The 15936-nt window shown below is 50.0% G+C and overlaps 1 protein-coding gene across 1 annotated transcript in view; it reads left to right on the top strand.

The window, feature by feature from the left end:
- The window catches only part of LOC144114146 (synaptotagmin-15-like), a 215223-nt gene that overhangs the window by 129430 nt on the left and 69857 nt on the right, over positions 1-15936 (top strand). Inside the window, exons 2-3 of the mRNA XM_077647664.1 lie at positions 1218-1506; positions 5301-5461. Coding sequence (XP_077503790.1) covers positions 1218-1506; positions 5301-5461 — 450 coding nt within the window. The remainder of the gene's footprint in view (positions 1-1217; positions 1507-5300; positions 5462-15936) is intronic.

Raw genomic sequence — 15936 nt, 5'->3', positions numbered from 1 at the left:
AACTGCGTCCTGCGAACTTGAGATCATTGCTCCCGCGCATTATTTAGGAAAGTCGGCGTCTCGCCACATTTCTGAAAAAGATGACAACAAAGATTCCCCTTTCTTGCAGTTTTGCTTATCGTAGCACCTTCCACAAACACCTGATTATGCGCTGCGCTCGCAAGAGCTTAAAAGCTCAGGCGGGGCCACTGGTCTTGCCTGGCAGCGCCGCGGGCCTTCTTTTCTGCTCAGCGGAGCAATGCGCGTCTCTCAGGGCCCTTCGGCTAGCCCTTCGCCAGGGATTTGCTGTTGCTTCTTCAAAAACCTGTCCGGATAACAAACAATAGTTGAATGCAACGAGAGCCGCATGAATTTTTATCAACCACCTTTTGTCATTTTTTTGCGCTCTTCTCTCAGGATTTCGCTCATTGTTGTAATGAGCTCAATCTCAATAAACACGAAGTTTGTAATATTCTTGACTTCTTGATACCCTTTAGTTTAGGGCGTCCTACTAAATATGACTTCCTATAATTGTCGTCAAGGAGCTATTTCGAGAACTTTATAATGTCATGCTGTGCAATCAGCTCCGTCTGTTCTTTGTTTTTGTTCTCGGTCTCCGAACGTTTCGGAAACACGCGCGTACATTTGCATGCATCCCGATGAAAAAGAGACACGCAATTTTAAACATAAGCTGACATCTCTTGCGATGATGGAGCTGTTTCTATATTTATTGAAAAAAAAAACGGTGCGGAAAGTAAATGGAGGAAGGGGGGGGGATATTTACAGGCGTGTCGTCAGAGCTCTGAAACATTTAAATTTTAAGACGCCAGGATAGGGGCAAATGTTGTAATGGCATGGGCAATACCCGTTCACGGTCTCTTTAAAGGCAGTCATGAATATTTTCCGCGATTGACGAGGATGTCGGTACTGATTCTCCGAATTCCGCAACCATATACCCTTCGGCATAGTTTCTGAGTGTTACCTGAAAGTGAGGTACCGACAAGAAAGCGAAATGCCCCCCCTCTGCGTCTGGCTATCGGCGGTTCATGGTCGTCGCACAAACTTGTGTTCTCGTTCAGCGACATAAAATATGAATTCAGTGGTTGGTTATACTATAGGGTGGGATGCCACGGCCGGAACCGGCATGGCAATGGACGCAATGCAGTAGCCGTGAAGGCGCGGGCCACAAACTCGGAGCCTGAAGCAGCTCGGCGCGCCCACGCGCGGACCTCCCGCAGGCTCGGCCGGACTCCTGCAGAGCGCTGCGCTCCCGGGCGCCCTGGCGGCTGCGGCCGCCTGCCTGCTGCTGGCTCTGAGCGTGGCCTGCCTGCTGCAGCGTCGCCGGCGCAAGGCGGATGTCCAGCCGACCGACCAGGGCACCTACGAGCGGCTGGACTGCGGGCGCTCGCCCAGGGTGTCCATCGCGGTGGCCGGACCAAACGAGCCGCGGAACACGCCGTCGCCCACGTCCCGACGCAGTCTGCGCCGCGGCACCAACGAGCCACACTTCTACGGCGGCTGCATCGCGTAAGGCTCTCACCGGCGGGAGACTAAGCCGCTGTCTAGGCGCAGGCCGCGAAAGAGCGTCTCGACAGCGGCGACAGTAGTTGTTCGTCATGTCGCTATAGCGATGCCGACACGCTTTGCTTTTGTCTTGCCGAATTACTGGTTTGTTGCGGTGGTTGGGTTAGTGAGAGGGTATACCGGTGAGTGCTTGCAAATTAATATAGTGGATTAACCAGGTGATCACGCCACGACAGAATATATATATATATATATATATCTTGTCCACGATACTACACGCGAGTTCACTTCCGAGGACAAAAAGCAGTGGTATTGAATCAAAGCGGAAGCAAATTCCACATTTTCATTTCGACCACTGTCGCTGTCACGTAGTCCAATGTAGCAACATGAGATTTTTCATTCATATAGCGCACGTTTCCCCGTCAACCATGCACTCCATTCATATTTCGTGGTTCATAAGCATGCTATGCGGCGTTGAGGATACTCCACACGTCAAGAGATAACAGGTCCAGCTCAAGTTTGTTCGCACGGAATAACGGTTCGTTAGTGCCTCACGCCTGGGACCATGATGGCGATAAGCTTACGATAAGCCAAGGCGCCGGTCTAGCACACGCCATTCCTCCGTGAGATCAATTCTTAGATAGAATGCAGTCCCTGATTTGTTCACGTCAGCTGTAACTTTCACAACCCTGCCACACATTAGCGAGGCGTAGTGCAGATAATTAGCAAAATATGCAAGATATCCCAATGCCAGCTCCAATGCAGGCTTTTCTTGATCGTTTTGAGAGTTGTCTCCAAGAATGATTCAGCTTTCTGTGGACCAGCGCTAGTCTGAAGCAATCGTTCACCTTGATTGCTTGAATGAAAATCACCAATTAAGCGTAGACTTCCAGTGTTAAAAAAAAACCCTTTTTGTCTTCGCTTTTTTCTTTGCAACCAAAGCTACTTCAGTAAAACTTCTTTTTGGGCTAGTTGGTGCATTCTGAACAAAGGAAAGAGTGCAGCGCAAAAGTATACAACCACACAAGAAGAAAGGACAAGACACAGCGCTTGTGTCTTGTCCCTTCTTCTTGTGTGGTTGCATGCTTTTGCGCTGCACCTTTTCCTTGGTTCAACCAAAGCTAGTAGCGCTGGCGTCTCAACATGTTCTCATGGCAAGTGCTTTCGCCCTCGGCGTCTGACGTATGCTTAGTCTGTGACGCACGCGCTCCTAGCTTTGGTTTTCATGCATGTTTAGCCACAACCGCTAATTGAGAACCTATCTCCGCTTAGTAGGAGCCAGCTGTGGGCAGTTGTGTGTGGATCACACCGAAGTAGCGAGTGGATGCTCTTTTTTGTTTTCTGAATTGACTAATATAGAATTAGCGTTTATGCTTTAAATACAAGAGATGCGAAAAAAGGATTTAGATTATGGAGTATAGGACAGCGTCCAACGAGGTACGAATGGGTTTTGTTCTCAAAACAATGCGTAGCAAGCAGCGACACCTAGGAGTCCATGCCCAAAAAACAGAGCCCCACTTGGCGCGTGCCGTCTGCCGCTGTCTCCATCTCCTGAGGTGTACCGCGTGATTATTTCGCACGGGTAAGAAATTAAAGACTTAATGCACACAACATCTTTTCGAAATAAATTATTGAGTGTTTTTCTTGGCCCTTTGCAACTTCTCAGTGCAATAAGTGCGCGTTCCATCAATGCTCCAAGAGGTTAGGTAAAGTTCAGCTTTAAGAAATGAATGTACACAGCAGCCAGCTTCATCTTCGTCAGAGCGCATGATTTTTTTTTGTTTTTATACACCCTGCTTGGTTGAAAAAATATTCCTATACAGGATGATTTTTTTTTTCCAACAATAGAAGGCCCGTATTTTGTAAGAATATTTTCTCACGATTAAATCTTTTACCTCTTCGTCTGCAAGCGCCGTATTTGAAAGCAGAGCTGAAGACACACACAGCTGATAGCTGTAGACCCTGACGTCACGGGTTATATGAGGAGCGTTAGTTTAGTGCGTGAAGGAGAGGATCGGTAAATTCTAAATTAGGAAATTTATCATTAAAGAAGAAGAATTGTGATTTAATACCAAGAACGACATCACAGATATGCAGTTTCAACTGCGCAAATGCTTTAGGCGATCAGGCAGAAATTCATTGACGAACACATCTTCAGGAAAGTAATAAATTATCTTAATCTCATTACTATTTTATTTCTATTTGTGTCAACTTATGCATACACGGCTTTTATTCCAGAAACAGCTTAGCACAAGCTTGGATGCTTATCCTACTACAGTCGAGACCGGATATGTCGAACTCGGATATATGAAATTATTGTTTATACCGAATTGTCAGAGCGTCCTCTTCAAAATCCCATCCAAAAGCATCGCATCATTTCTCTCATCTATCGAACTCGCGTTCAGCGGAACAGTCGGTGTGTCGAACGAAGTGTCAAGTCCCTGCTAGTGGCGCTTCTGCTAATGGCTCTCTTCGATCACTTCTCGTGCGGATAGGGCAGGCTGCGCGGCCCTGAGTTCCTGCTGGCAGCGCTGTGAAACCGCATGCCGAGGTGACCGTAGGGTGCGCTGGAGGCTGGCCTTTGGTCTCACCTCGTTTTCCACACCACACTCCTGTCATGCGGTGAAGCCAACCTAAGTAAAGCCTGGTGGCGCCTCTCGTCTGGCGTGCTTCGCTCATTTCGCTGCCGAACGCGTTGCGGAAGCAAACTGCACCTTAATTTCAATTATATTATTGTATTTAGAGTGTACTGATAACAGGGTTAGAAATCTTATGATAGGCCGTGGCTAGTTCCAAAGCACCGTTCACTGCGGCTTCGATGCGAAGCACGTTAGGCCTACGAATGCCTGGCGAGCGGTGCGCTGCCAACACGCCGGTGGGCGGCACGTCACTGCAAGAAGCGAGTCACTAGTGTGGGTTCAGTCTGGTCTTATTTCTAGTTACAGATAAGCTTGTCTACTGCCATTATTTTATATATCGAATTGTCGATATATCGAACTATTCACGATCACATTCAAGTTGAATGCATCCGGGTTCGTCTGTAGTATGTTCTGAGCTTTACCAAATATTACAGCTGTGACTCAGCTGCGAATACAAAGCCCTTCTAGTTTGGGCGGACTTTATAGAGAGGCAGCTTTTCTCTCCCCCTCTCCCCTCTTAGCTCCTTTGAGCGAGAAATTTCGTAGGGGGGGGGGGGGGGGACCACACTGTGCATACGGCGCACAGTGTACACGCAAATTCGAACCCTCCCTTTTACTTACCTTCTGTAGATAAATTTACCCTCGAATGCGCTCGTATTATTTACCCGCTAGAGCTTTTTTTTTTAAAACCAAATTTGTATTGCGTAGAGAAAAACTCATAGTGTAAATGCACAATAATTAGCTCCAGGTGACAGTGCGCAAGTGTGTTTTCATTAAGGTTTTTGTTACCACGGCCGTAGGAATTAAATCTACAGTGAGTTATGAAAATAAGAATACAAATATGGTCTGTAGATTAGTTAGAAAATAAAATTAATCTTTTTAAAGAACCTTTGTCGAGCTCACGATAATAATTCATAATTCTGTTTTACTGCCTTTTACCCGCGTTGATGCGTGTCACAAATTCCTCAAACAAACAAGGCAGCCAGCAGGTTACTAGACCAACGGCTCGCACAAGGCCCCTGCACAAGAACGCGCAGTGCTGAGCGATCACCCGGCACTCACCAGCCGCTGCAGAGAATAGCGACCAAGCGCAGCGTCCCAACCGTCGAACGGACCTGGCGGTGTCGAGCAGAATCGGTGCTTGTGTGGCGCTCGCAGGCAGGAGCGTCCGATCGACTTCGTGGTGCCCACGCTGGCCGGCTCGTCCCTCTGCGGCTCGGCTGCCAGCCTCGTGTCGGACGTCAGCTCGTGCGCCGCCGAGCCCGGGCAGCCCTGCTCTTCGCCCGGCGACGCAGGGCCCGTCTCACTGCTGCCTGTCTGTAAGAGACCTCCCACAATGCCCACAATGCAACGCCGCGTGCGCTGTGCAACGCTAACGGCGGACAACGCTACTTACAGGGTATTTTTAGAGCGATAACTCTACTAGATGCAAAAGTGTCGATGCCCGTGTCGCGTCCGTGTCGGTGCGATCGTTGTCCTTGACTGACCTTGATAAGCCAGCATAGCAACAGCATCATTTTGCCAACTGCGCATAGCAGCGGGGTATACCATGGCTACCACGATTCACCATGGTGGCCATATCCACCATGACGGCTTGAGCTTCGACCTTGACCTTTGACCTTTACCTTAGCCCGGGTAATTTTGAAAGTTTGTCCCGGGCCACCCCCGAAATTTGACCTTGCCTGATTTGGACCAAAGTCGATGTCCAACCATAATTGAGTGTGCCCGACACGATTGCGGCCCCCAAATTTGTCCCGGGCCATTGGCACAATTTGACCTTGGGTATTTGTGAATGCTTTTGAACTATAATAGGTTTGGTTTATGATTTGTGGGGGTTTAACGTTCCAAAGCGGCTACGCTATGAAGGACGCCTCAGTGAAGGGCTCCGGAATTTTCAGCACCTGGGGTTCTTTAACGTGCACTGACATCGCACAGTACACTGGCCTCTAGAATTTCGCCTCCATCGACATTCGACCGTCGTGGCTGGGATCGAACCCGCGTCTTTGAGGTCAGCAGCCGAGCGCCATAAACACTGAGCCCCCACGGTGCCCTATATAATAGGTTTAACCAATTTAAAATCCTATGGTGTACCATGTCTACCAAAGGTGCACCTTGTGGCTTGCCCTTTGACCTTTGACCTCTGACCATTGGCCTTTGACATTTCACTTTAAATGAGTTCCGGAAAGGCGGCGCTACTGTCTTTTGACGTGACGTGACGTCAACGTAAGCCGCGTATATAAACGCCTCGGAGCCGCGCTTGCCCCATTAGCCATGGAAGAATAGTCGCGACCGTCTGTCTAGCCAAGCGAGAGCTATCGCTCGACCTTTGGGTATAACAGTGGTGAAACCCTAACTTTTTTTTTAACATTTAGAGGTTTCTTACTTCAAAAACTGTGAGAGATACGTCGGTATGGTTTTGGGCAGGTGGATTCCACAACAAGGCGGACAATGCGTACGTGTTTCGGAGCAATAATTAAACGATTAAATAAATAAAATTAAGAAATATTCTTTTCATTTCGGTGATTTCAGGAGGCAAGGTCATATTGCGAAATAGAAAGCCCTAAACATCGGAAGTGAGCATGTTTTTAAATTTTCTTAATCGGAATGTAGTTCGAAATATCGAACATCAAATAGTTGTATGTTCATTTGAAAGCCCGTTGTGTTGGCTTTCCCTCTTTGCATATTTATAAAATGGCGTCGCTAACACTTTTTACGCAACAAATACAGACTCCGTTTGTGTATTTGATAGTCTGAAAGAAGCTGACTTAATTTCGATGAAGATATCTCGCGTAGCGACATAGTCTGAAAGAAGCTGACTTAATTTCGATGAAGATATCACGCGTAGCGACACCAGTTTATAATATGCAATGCGGGAAAGCCAACTCAACAAGCTTTAAAATCCGTATTTTTGATGTTCGGTGTCTTGAACCACATTGCTGAATAAGAAGATTAAAAAAAAAACTGGGCGCACCTTCGTTGTCGACAGCTTTCACTTGCGCAATATAATCATGGCCCATGAAATCGAAAACAAAAAAATGAGCCGTTAATTTTATTTAATGAATCGTATAATTATTGAGCTCTGCTGCGTACACAACGTCCGCTTTGCTCCACAATGCACCTGCACAGACCATACCGACGCATCTTTCGTAAATCTTCCAATAAAAATCTTTAAACGCTAAACGATATCACCCGGTATATAAGCTCATGAAGAGCCTTTGCCGCCAAAAATGTATCGAGGTTTTACAGTGCTCACGGTCATGACAGGCGCAACGGAAATCAATATGGCTTCGCCCTCTTTTTCTCGGGCTTTTACCTTTCCCGTTTGCTCTCTTTACCTCCCGAGTCTGTACCCTCTATGCGATGCAATAGCTGGTGGAAGCAAGCGCTGCGCAATTAAGAGGAGTGTTGTAAGTGTAAACATTATTTTGCGTGTAGTCAGAGGGAGAAAAAATTGTTTATTTGGTTTATGCCTAAGTAACCCCGTTAAAAAAAGCGACAGTGATATTTGTCCTAACAGCACGAATTCTTTTCATACACTAAAAATATTTCTCGCCGACAAGAAATCTTGTCTGCGTTTTCTGTAGTGCGCACGGTTTTCTGACGCTGGGGGAGAACTGGCTCCGTCGCTACTTCACCAAAATTTTTGCCGTCGCGACAACCGACACGACTTGTGGTATTATGGGACCAACTCCGTAGTAATAATGCAATTTTTCTCCTTTTTCAAAAGAGAGAGAACCGCCAATATGACTGAAACTCATGCTTATGCAATTTTTTTTTAATTATTTGCGACTAAAGAAAGTGCTCCGAAATGCACATCGCTACTGCCACAGCGAGCTGTACCAATTTTTGCACAAGTCCTCCAATAAGCAGCGGCCCGGCGCTCTCGCGTGATCTCAGAGGAACGCCGGCTGAGCGCGCCTGTGACGCACAGGCGATGCTGGCTCGGCGCGCTGCCGTAAGCTCGTGGGAATCACAAGCTTGCCGGCCTGATGAGCCGGAGGCTCTCGGTTAAGAACGGTTGAGTTTAACCGAGCTTGACGAGTTGAAAAAAGCTGGTTACTCAAGCTGACAAAAGAAGAAAGTTCAAGGTTCCAAAAATTTTTTTGCCTCCTCCTAAGAAGCTTGACGCCTAAGAACTGCTTTCGCTGTCCATCTTATTTGCAGAATGGAGCACAGTGTCTCGAATTCTTTTCATGGGTACCAATGTGTATGCTAGGCACAGCGTTGCGGTAAAAACTGTCGGCCGCGCAAGTTTTTTTTTTCTTTCTGAAGGTTTTAATTTCAGCAATGGTAGTACAACGCTTACTGAAAATGCAGAAAGTGCGGTCCCAGAGTAAAAGATCGATGTAGGGATCTCTTGCCACGACTGTCTAATTACTTTCTAATAGGGAACTACGATTTAAAAAAAAACATCAGACGCAACATTGAAGAGGAGGATGAATTAAGAAATTAGTATGGATTTTATTTAAATTGTGAAAAAGAAACCCGGCGGACAATTAATTACCCAGAAAATAAAGAAAAGAAGAAAAGAGCGCAGATTATTCTTAAACAGGCGTAGTAAGCTAAATTCTTTAAGTGAAATCGGGACGGTATTCCACAGGGATGTAACGCAAAAACCAGGGTTGCGTTTGCCATAGTTAGTTTTTGCTTAAAGTTGTGGGTTTCTCAGTAGGCAAAGGCCACTACCCACCGCGGGTTCGAGCTTCGCGCGAGCCAAGGGCCCCGATCAGCCGTCACCACACGCACCCTGGGGCACCGCTGCGGCGGCGTTCAACCTCTGAAGAGAGGAGAGCGGCTCGCCGCAAGAAACAGGCCTCCAAGTTCACAAAGGAGACGTTTATTGACGCCGTCCTCCAGCGGTACATACACACACTCAACAGTCACCCCGTCCCGGGGCGCGCTCAGAGCAAGGCTCCGGTGCGCGCTCGGGGCAACAAGAGAAATGCGCGCCGCTAGCACGCCGCTGCAGGAGATTGTCCCCGCGGCAGTGCTGTGATCTCTCTCGTGTCGGTCGTTGGGCCGTTTGCGAGAGAGAGTGGGCAGTCAACGCAAGGTGCGCCTGTCAGAGGTCGTTGGACCCCTGGACAGGCTCGAGCCGCGGTGGATCGAGGACCCACGCAGGCGAGCTCGAGTATGAACTGGTCCGAACGGCAAAGGCCGGCCCGGACGAACAGTAACGTACGCACCTTACGCTGTCTCGGAGGGGTCTCCTCTCTCTCCGGGCCCCGCTCGGACGGTCGCGCGACCACCCCAAACGGGTCCCGAATTCCCGCCAAAAGTCACCAATGGCAAAGGCCCTTGGGAAGCCGGGGGCGGAGCTGCGGCCGAATGACAGCGATTAGCCACCAGCCGTCTCTCCGCCGCCCGAGGCGGGAGAAAGGGAAAGAGAGCGACGCGGGATGCCGCGCAGACGCCACGGCGGGAATCTAGCAGGCTTCCCACATCCTCCTCTCCTTAAATGCCCTCCTACCCATCGGCGAAAGCATGCGGCAAAATAAAAAAACAAAAAATTAATCCACATAAAACTACCACACTTCAGTTCCAGCCACAAACTCAAAAGACCAACAAACAAGAACAGAAAACAAACAACACTTGCATACGTTCCAAGGAGACAAAACTAACTACACTGTACACTGTACACAAGGCCAGCTTACAGGTGGCCTGCAGCCTCATAATGTTCGATGGCGCGGCCCATTGGGCCTGTCGGCGGCCAACTCACGCTTTTGCTGCCTTCCGGGTCCCGGTGGACGATTTAATAGACGGCGGTCCCATGTTCTCCACAAGGTCATCAAAGTTGAGCATGGGGACGTTGACGACGCTCGACGATCCCGAAGAGGACCCGCACGGGAAAGGGTGCTGTCTTTCCTGCACCCCTCTCGGCGTTGCCTTTGATCTTGGGAACACGCACATCATCCCAGGCACGCACCGGCACAGAAGCGGACATTGATCAGTCACAACGACCTGCTTGTCGGAATCGTTCCGAGGCGCCGTGGCAGGGGTCAAAGGACACACTCTTCAGACGCACTCTTCGCGCTCCCCATAGCCACACAAAGACCATGCCGCGAGACACTCGCTCCTTAACGAGCAAACCACTCCCCAGCCGGAAGGGGAGACTTTCGCCGACCCCTCCGCGAACCAACCGGTCCCGTGTTCTTCCTCGCCGCACCCGTGGGGTCAGAACATAAATGCAAAGAAGGCGCGCTGTACAAAAAAAAGGCCATCTCTGCGCTACAAGAAAAGTGCAATCGCGAGTAGGCTGAACTTTACATATGTACAAGTCTGGTTTAAAAAAACTGAACGCCAACGCAAACGTATATTACATATGTACAGATCTCGGAACGTTAGAAGAAACAACGAATAAACTGGAAACAAAAACATGTTAAAGACTGACTAAAACAAACAAACGACTAAATAACTGCACAAGGCTGGAACTGAGCATGCGGAAAACAAAACAAAAAAAGAAATCGCCGTGCTTCACCTGGGGTAGGGCCCGGCGAGAAAGCTCGCCAGCTAGCTGAGGCTGCGTGCCTTCGGTTGCGGAAGAGTCCGCCATCCGGCATCAATCACATCGGTGACCGTCGCCTCAGATTGTACCGGTGCTCGGTACGGTTGCGTTCCGCAGCACCAGTTGTGCCTTTGCGCTGCTTACTCCTGGGGAAAGGCCCCATCAGATCGCAGGTGGCCATCTGCCACGGACGCACACTGTCAATTGGTTTCATCATTCCGGGCGGCTTGCCGCCCCTTGACTTCACCGCTTGACAGACATGGCAGGAACGGCAATAGCGGAAAATGTCACGCTTCATGCCGGGCCACGTCACCGATTGACTCAGTTTTGCAAAAACTTTGGAGCCACTCAGGTGACCGGCCAGTGGTTCGTCATGAGAAAATCGCAACAGTGCGCCTCTCAGACTTTTGGGGATAACCACCTTGAACGGGTCAATGGACTCATCATCGGTGGCTATGTATTTCAGCACGAGCCCGTCATGGCCCAGCAAATATGAATCCCCCGGGGCTCGCCGCGACACACGCTGGCTTTCACCCCCTGCGCCCGCTACAATACAAGTAGCGTCCCGGCGCTCCGTCTCCCTGAGACCGTCGCTCATCTCGCGACACATGGGGTCATTTTGCTGGGCTTTCAGCAGCTCTTTCCGGCTGAAAACGATTCCTGTTACCCCAGAGGGGGGCCTGGTCTCGTCCCCCTTCAGGTTTGCAGCCAAAATTTCCGCTCGCGACGGCGTCTCCGAGGCGCTCACGCGGAGCTTTGCCTCTCGCCCGCTTTGCGAAGCGCTGCTTGCCTGGTTAGCGGAATGGGTTAGCCCGTTTGCGGGCTCCCCCTCCTTGCCGCCCGGCGGCTCGTCCGCTTTTTCGCCCGCTCCGCCTGCTGGCGTCAAGGCGCCGCTGGCGAGTGGGGCACGGGATAGCGCGTCAGCTACCACGTTCGTGCTCCCCTTTCGATACTGCACCGAAAAGTCGTAATGCTGTATCAGGAGAGCCCAGCGCGCCAGCCGACCCGCAGGCTCGCGGAGCCGCATCAGCCAACTGAGCGCACTGTGGTCTGTCTGCACCACGAATTGCGTTCCGTCAAGGTAGACGTCGAATTTCCGCAGTGCAAACACGATGGCGAGGCACTCCTTCTCGGTCACGGAATAATTCCTCTCCGAGGGTAGCAAGGAGCGGCTGGCAAAGGCCAGCGGCTGCAGCACGCCATCGAAATCCTGTAGGAGAACTGCTCCTAAACCCAGATCGCTCGCGTCAGTCTGGACTACGAACTGTCTGGTCAGGTCGGGTAGCCTGAGCTGCGCTGTCTCGGCAATGGCACTAGACAGGAGGCGAAAGGATCGCTCTTGCTCAGGCCCCCATTGCCACGCGGCAGTCTTTCCCAAGAGCTTGGTCAAGGGTGCCTGCACGCGGGCACAGGACGGGATGAACGACCGATAGAAATTGGCCATTCCCAGAAAACGGCGGAGGCCGCGTACGTCCTTGGGCACGGGAAACTCGAGTATGGCTCGGAGTTTGTCCGCATCGGGCTCAATGGAGCCCTCGCCCAGCGTGAACCCTAGCAACTGAACTCGGGTCCGCGCTATTTGGGCAGCGACTGCGCTCCGGCCTCAGAGGAGGCTTGGGCGGGCTGCACGAACGCAGGAGGCAAGGCGCCCAGTTCGATGAGCGGCGCGGTTTCCACAGGGAGCCTGGCCAGCGCCTCACCGTTCCCAGAGCGGAATTGACTGCTCGCGGGGCACGGCTGCTGCTGTGCAGGACGGCCGGTTGCGGCAGCGTCGCACGCACCGCTTTCGCACGGGGCGCAAAGCACGCACAGCGGAGGCATGTGATTGACGGGTGCACCGCAGGGTGCTCCCGATACAGCTCCAATGGGAGCTGCGTGATCGACATTGGGGGTTGTAGCGCCGTATGCCCCAATGGGGGCCGCGGCCAACCACGGTGTTTGGCTATTCGAAGAAACAGCCGCCAACGGATCAAAGGACGCTACGTCTCCTAAGGGAGCCGACACGTAGCTGCCGAGTGCCCCGATGGGGGTGGCAGACATGGTGCGCAAGCGTGATCGTCAAGGCGACCTGCTCGGCAAATGTGCTATCAAAGGCTAAGAGCCAGTGACTTAGCACGTTGGGCGCCAGTTGTGGGTTTCTCAGTAGGCACAGGCCACTACCCACCGCGGGTTCGAGCTTCGCGCGAGCCAAGGGCCCCGATCAGCCGTCACCACACGCACCCTGGGGCACCGCTGCGGCGGCGTTCAACCTCTGAAGAGAGGAGAGCGGCTCGCCGCAAGAAACAGGCCTCCAAGTTCACGAAGGAGACGTTTATTGACGCCGTCCTCCAGCGGTACATACACACACTCAACAGTCACCCCGTCCCGGGGCGCGCTCAGAGCAAGGCTCCGGTGCGCGCTCGGGGCAACAAGAGAAATGCGCGCCGCTAGCACGCCGCTGCAGGAGATTGTCCCGGCGGCACTGCTGTGATCTCTCTCGTGTCGGCCGATGGGCCGTTTGCGAGAGAGAGTGGGCAGTCAACGCAAGGTGCGCCTGTCAGAGGTCGTTGGACCCCTGGACAGGCTCGAGCCGCGGCGGATCAAGGACCCACGCTGGCGAGCTCGAGTAGGAACTGGTCCGAACGGCAGAGGCCGGCCCGGACGAACAGTAACGTACGCACCTTACGCTGTCTCGGAGGGGTCTCTCTCTCTCTCCGGGCCCCGCTCGGACGGTCGCGCGACCACCCCAAACGGGTCCCGAATTCCCGCCAAAAGTCACCAATGGCAAAGGCCCTTGGGAAGCCGGGGGCGGAGCTGCGGCCGAATGACAGCGATTAGCCACCAGCCGTCTCTCCGCCGCCCGAGGCGGGAGAAAGGGAAAGAGAGCGACGCGGGATGCCGCGCAGACGCCACGGCGGGAATCTAGCAGGCTTCCCACAAAGTAATAGGTAGTTTTCAGGTGCAAACCGCCTTTGTTGGAGTTTAGGAAGTTGGATTTGTGTAAGTATGGAAAACGGCAACATTTTGTTGTGAAATTCATATACTGATATCCCAAGAGAATATTCAATTAGAGATTGACAATATATTGTGTGTCCTCATGCACTGCATATGAAATGACTAAAAGTCATAATTATTGTACCTTACTTTTGGATATTCTGAAGATGTGATAAATGTGTAGTGCGTTTCCCCGGGATGAGGTGATATGAATGTGAATGAGCAAGCGATATTACTGTGAATGAAGACGTGGTGAAGTGAAATTAGTGTGCGCAGATTGAAGGAAGGTCGGTCTTTGATTAGTATTCTTATTCCACAGACCGCTTTCTTTTTGTTGCAGAAGAAACGCACTCTCAAAATTTTAGGTACGTTTCACTGGTGACACCAAAAAAGACAGTTTGTTCGATGGCCGTGATGACAGTAGAGTTGAGAATAACAAATCGGTGAATAGCCCTGCGTCCCTGTAGAGAAGAAAATAAAACAAAGCTCGATTTCAGCGTCTTAATGCGAAGTATATTAGTCCGGCACCACTCGGAAATTCTAGAGGCATCATTTTTAAGGAGGTCAATCAATGAATGTAAACAATTACCTGCGCAGGAAATTGTTGTGTCATCAGAATATAATAGAATAGAGAAGTGTCAAGACATTCGAGAGGTCGTTTACACATACAAGGCATACGAATGTAGCTTTATGATGAAAAAACAATGAAAGACGTATACTATTTGCTCTCTATATTATAGATAGTCGCGACTTAATGTAAGTGAAGGCTCCTTAACGCCAGTAGCTCGTAATTTATTGAATAATATGTTATGATTGACTAAATCAAAAGCTTTGGAAAAGTAGATGAATTATGCTCTGGCTTATTAACCAGCGTCAATGGCAGGTTTAATTTGATCAGTGATCAAGATTAGAGCTAACTCATTTATAAAATTAGGCGGAAAGTCCAACTGTTCCGGAGACGAGATATTAAATTTCTTCAGGTGATTTACAAGCTGGGATAAAAATGGTTTTTCTTACATTTTACTCAAAAATGGCAAATCCCCGATTGGTCGATAGTTGGAAAGTAAACTTTTTTCACTCCGCTTATGATGTGGAATAATATTGCCTTTTGGTAGTGCGCGAGGGAATATAGTTTTTTTTTAAAATAAGGCTAAACTATATGCGAAAATACATGGCAGCTAGATGGAGCAATCCGTTTAATATGAGGAGGGTAAAAGTAATCGATTCCAGGGGTTAAATATTCCATTGGACACTTCATGAGGAGACACAGAACACAGATAAAAACTGTAAGGCAAGCAATCGTATTCCTGTTGATGCGATCCCAAAGGATCTGACTGGGCTTTAGAAAAATGTTTCGATGAATGCTATATAGCAGTTCTAGATGAATTGTCGCGGATGACATTAACAGATTGGATCATTGTTGTAGCGGAATTAGTTGATGATCTGTTTAAAAATGGGTTGATAATCTTCCACTGCTTCTGGATGTTGTCTTGTGAAATTGGTGTTGAGATTATTTCCTTTCTTGTTTGCTAATTTGTACTATCTGTAAAGAGATTCGTTTCCCGTCATCGCGCTCGCCTCATCTGCTGCATCAACGCATTTGCTGTGAAACACTGGTCCAGAGTTCAAAGGCGTTCGTCCACTCTAGACCGTGGCGACCGTGTTTGGACGAGGACAGTGGATGAACGCGACAATACATCGCTTTCGGTGCCCAAAGATCCCAAGGCAGTTTTGTTGCGAGGTTTCAACCAAGGCAGCCCTCATTACGAGTGGGCGTGTCAGAGCGTGCTTTTAATCGCGACATCCTTCGTTTTAATAACTGTCCTTCATAGTCGCCATTTTCATGTCGCCATTGTCGTCTTTTCACCGCTCCTGCACCCATCGTTCTGTGCGACTCGAAGTTGCCGTTCATTTCTGTTTTGTTGGTTACATGTTGGCTGATTGCCACGTTTTCATTATTCATTTCTTTTTTTACTGAACGGCACAGACGACAAGAGCAGCAGCCCTCGGCAGCGACAGGTGACGTCTGAGGGAAAACTTCACTCACGAGCACCCAGGGCGCGCTCTGTTCCGTAAACAGCGAGCTTCAGGGACAAATGCTGAGTGTAAACGTTTTTAGAACCGTGATATTCACTCCAAAGCGGGTGATTTAAAATTGGGTAACTTGAATTTTCTACATACAAACGAGGAGAAGCCCAGAGACGTCTGCACCTTTGTGTTACTTCAGATTACGCGTACAGGCCTGTTTTGTTGCGTCGTACGCCGTTTTTGGAATCCGCGTTCTTGCGCTGGCGATGAATTTACTGGCAAAAGGCA

Source organism: Amblyomma americanum, chromosome 1, assembly GCF_052857255.1.
Source record: "Amblyomma americanum isolate KBUSLIRL-KWMA chromosome 1, ASM5285725v1, whole genome shotgun sequence".
NCBI lineage: Eukaryota > Metazoa > Arthropoda > Arachnida > Ixodida > Ixodidae > Amblyomma > Amblyomma americanum.
This window is presented reverse-complemented; position numbering and strand designations above follow the sequence as displayed.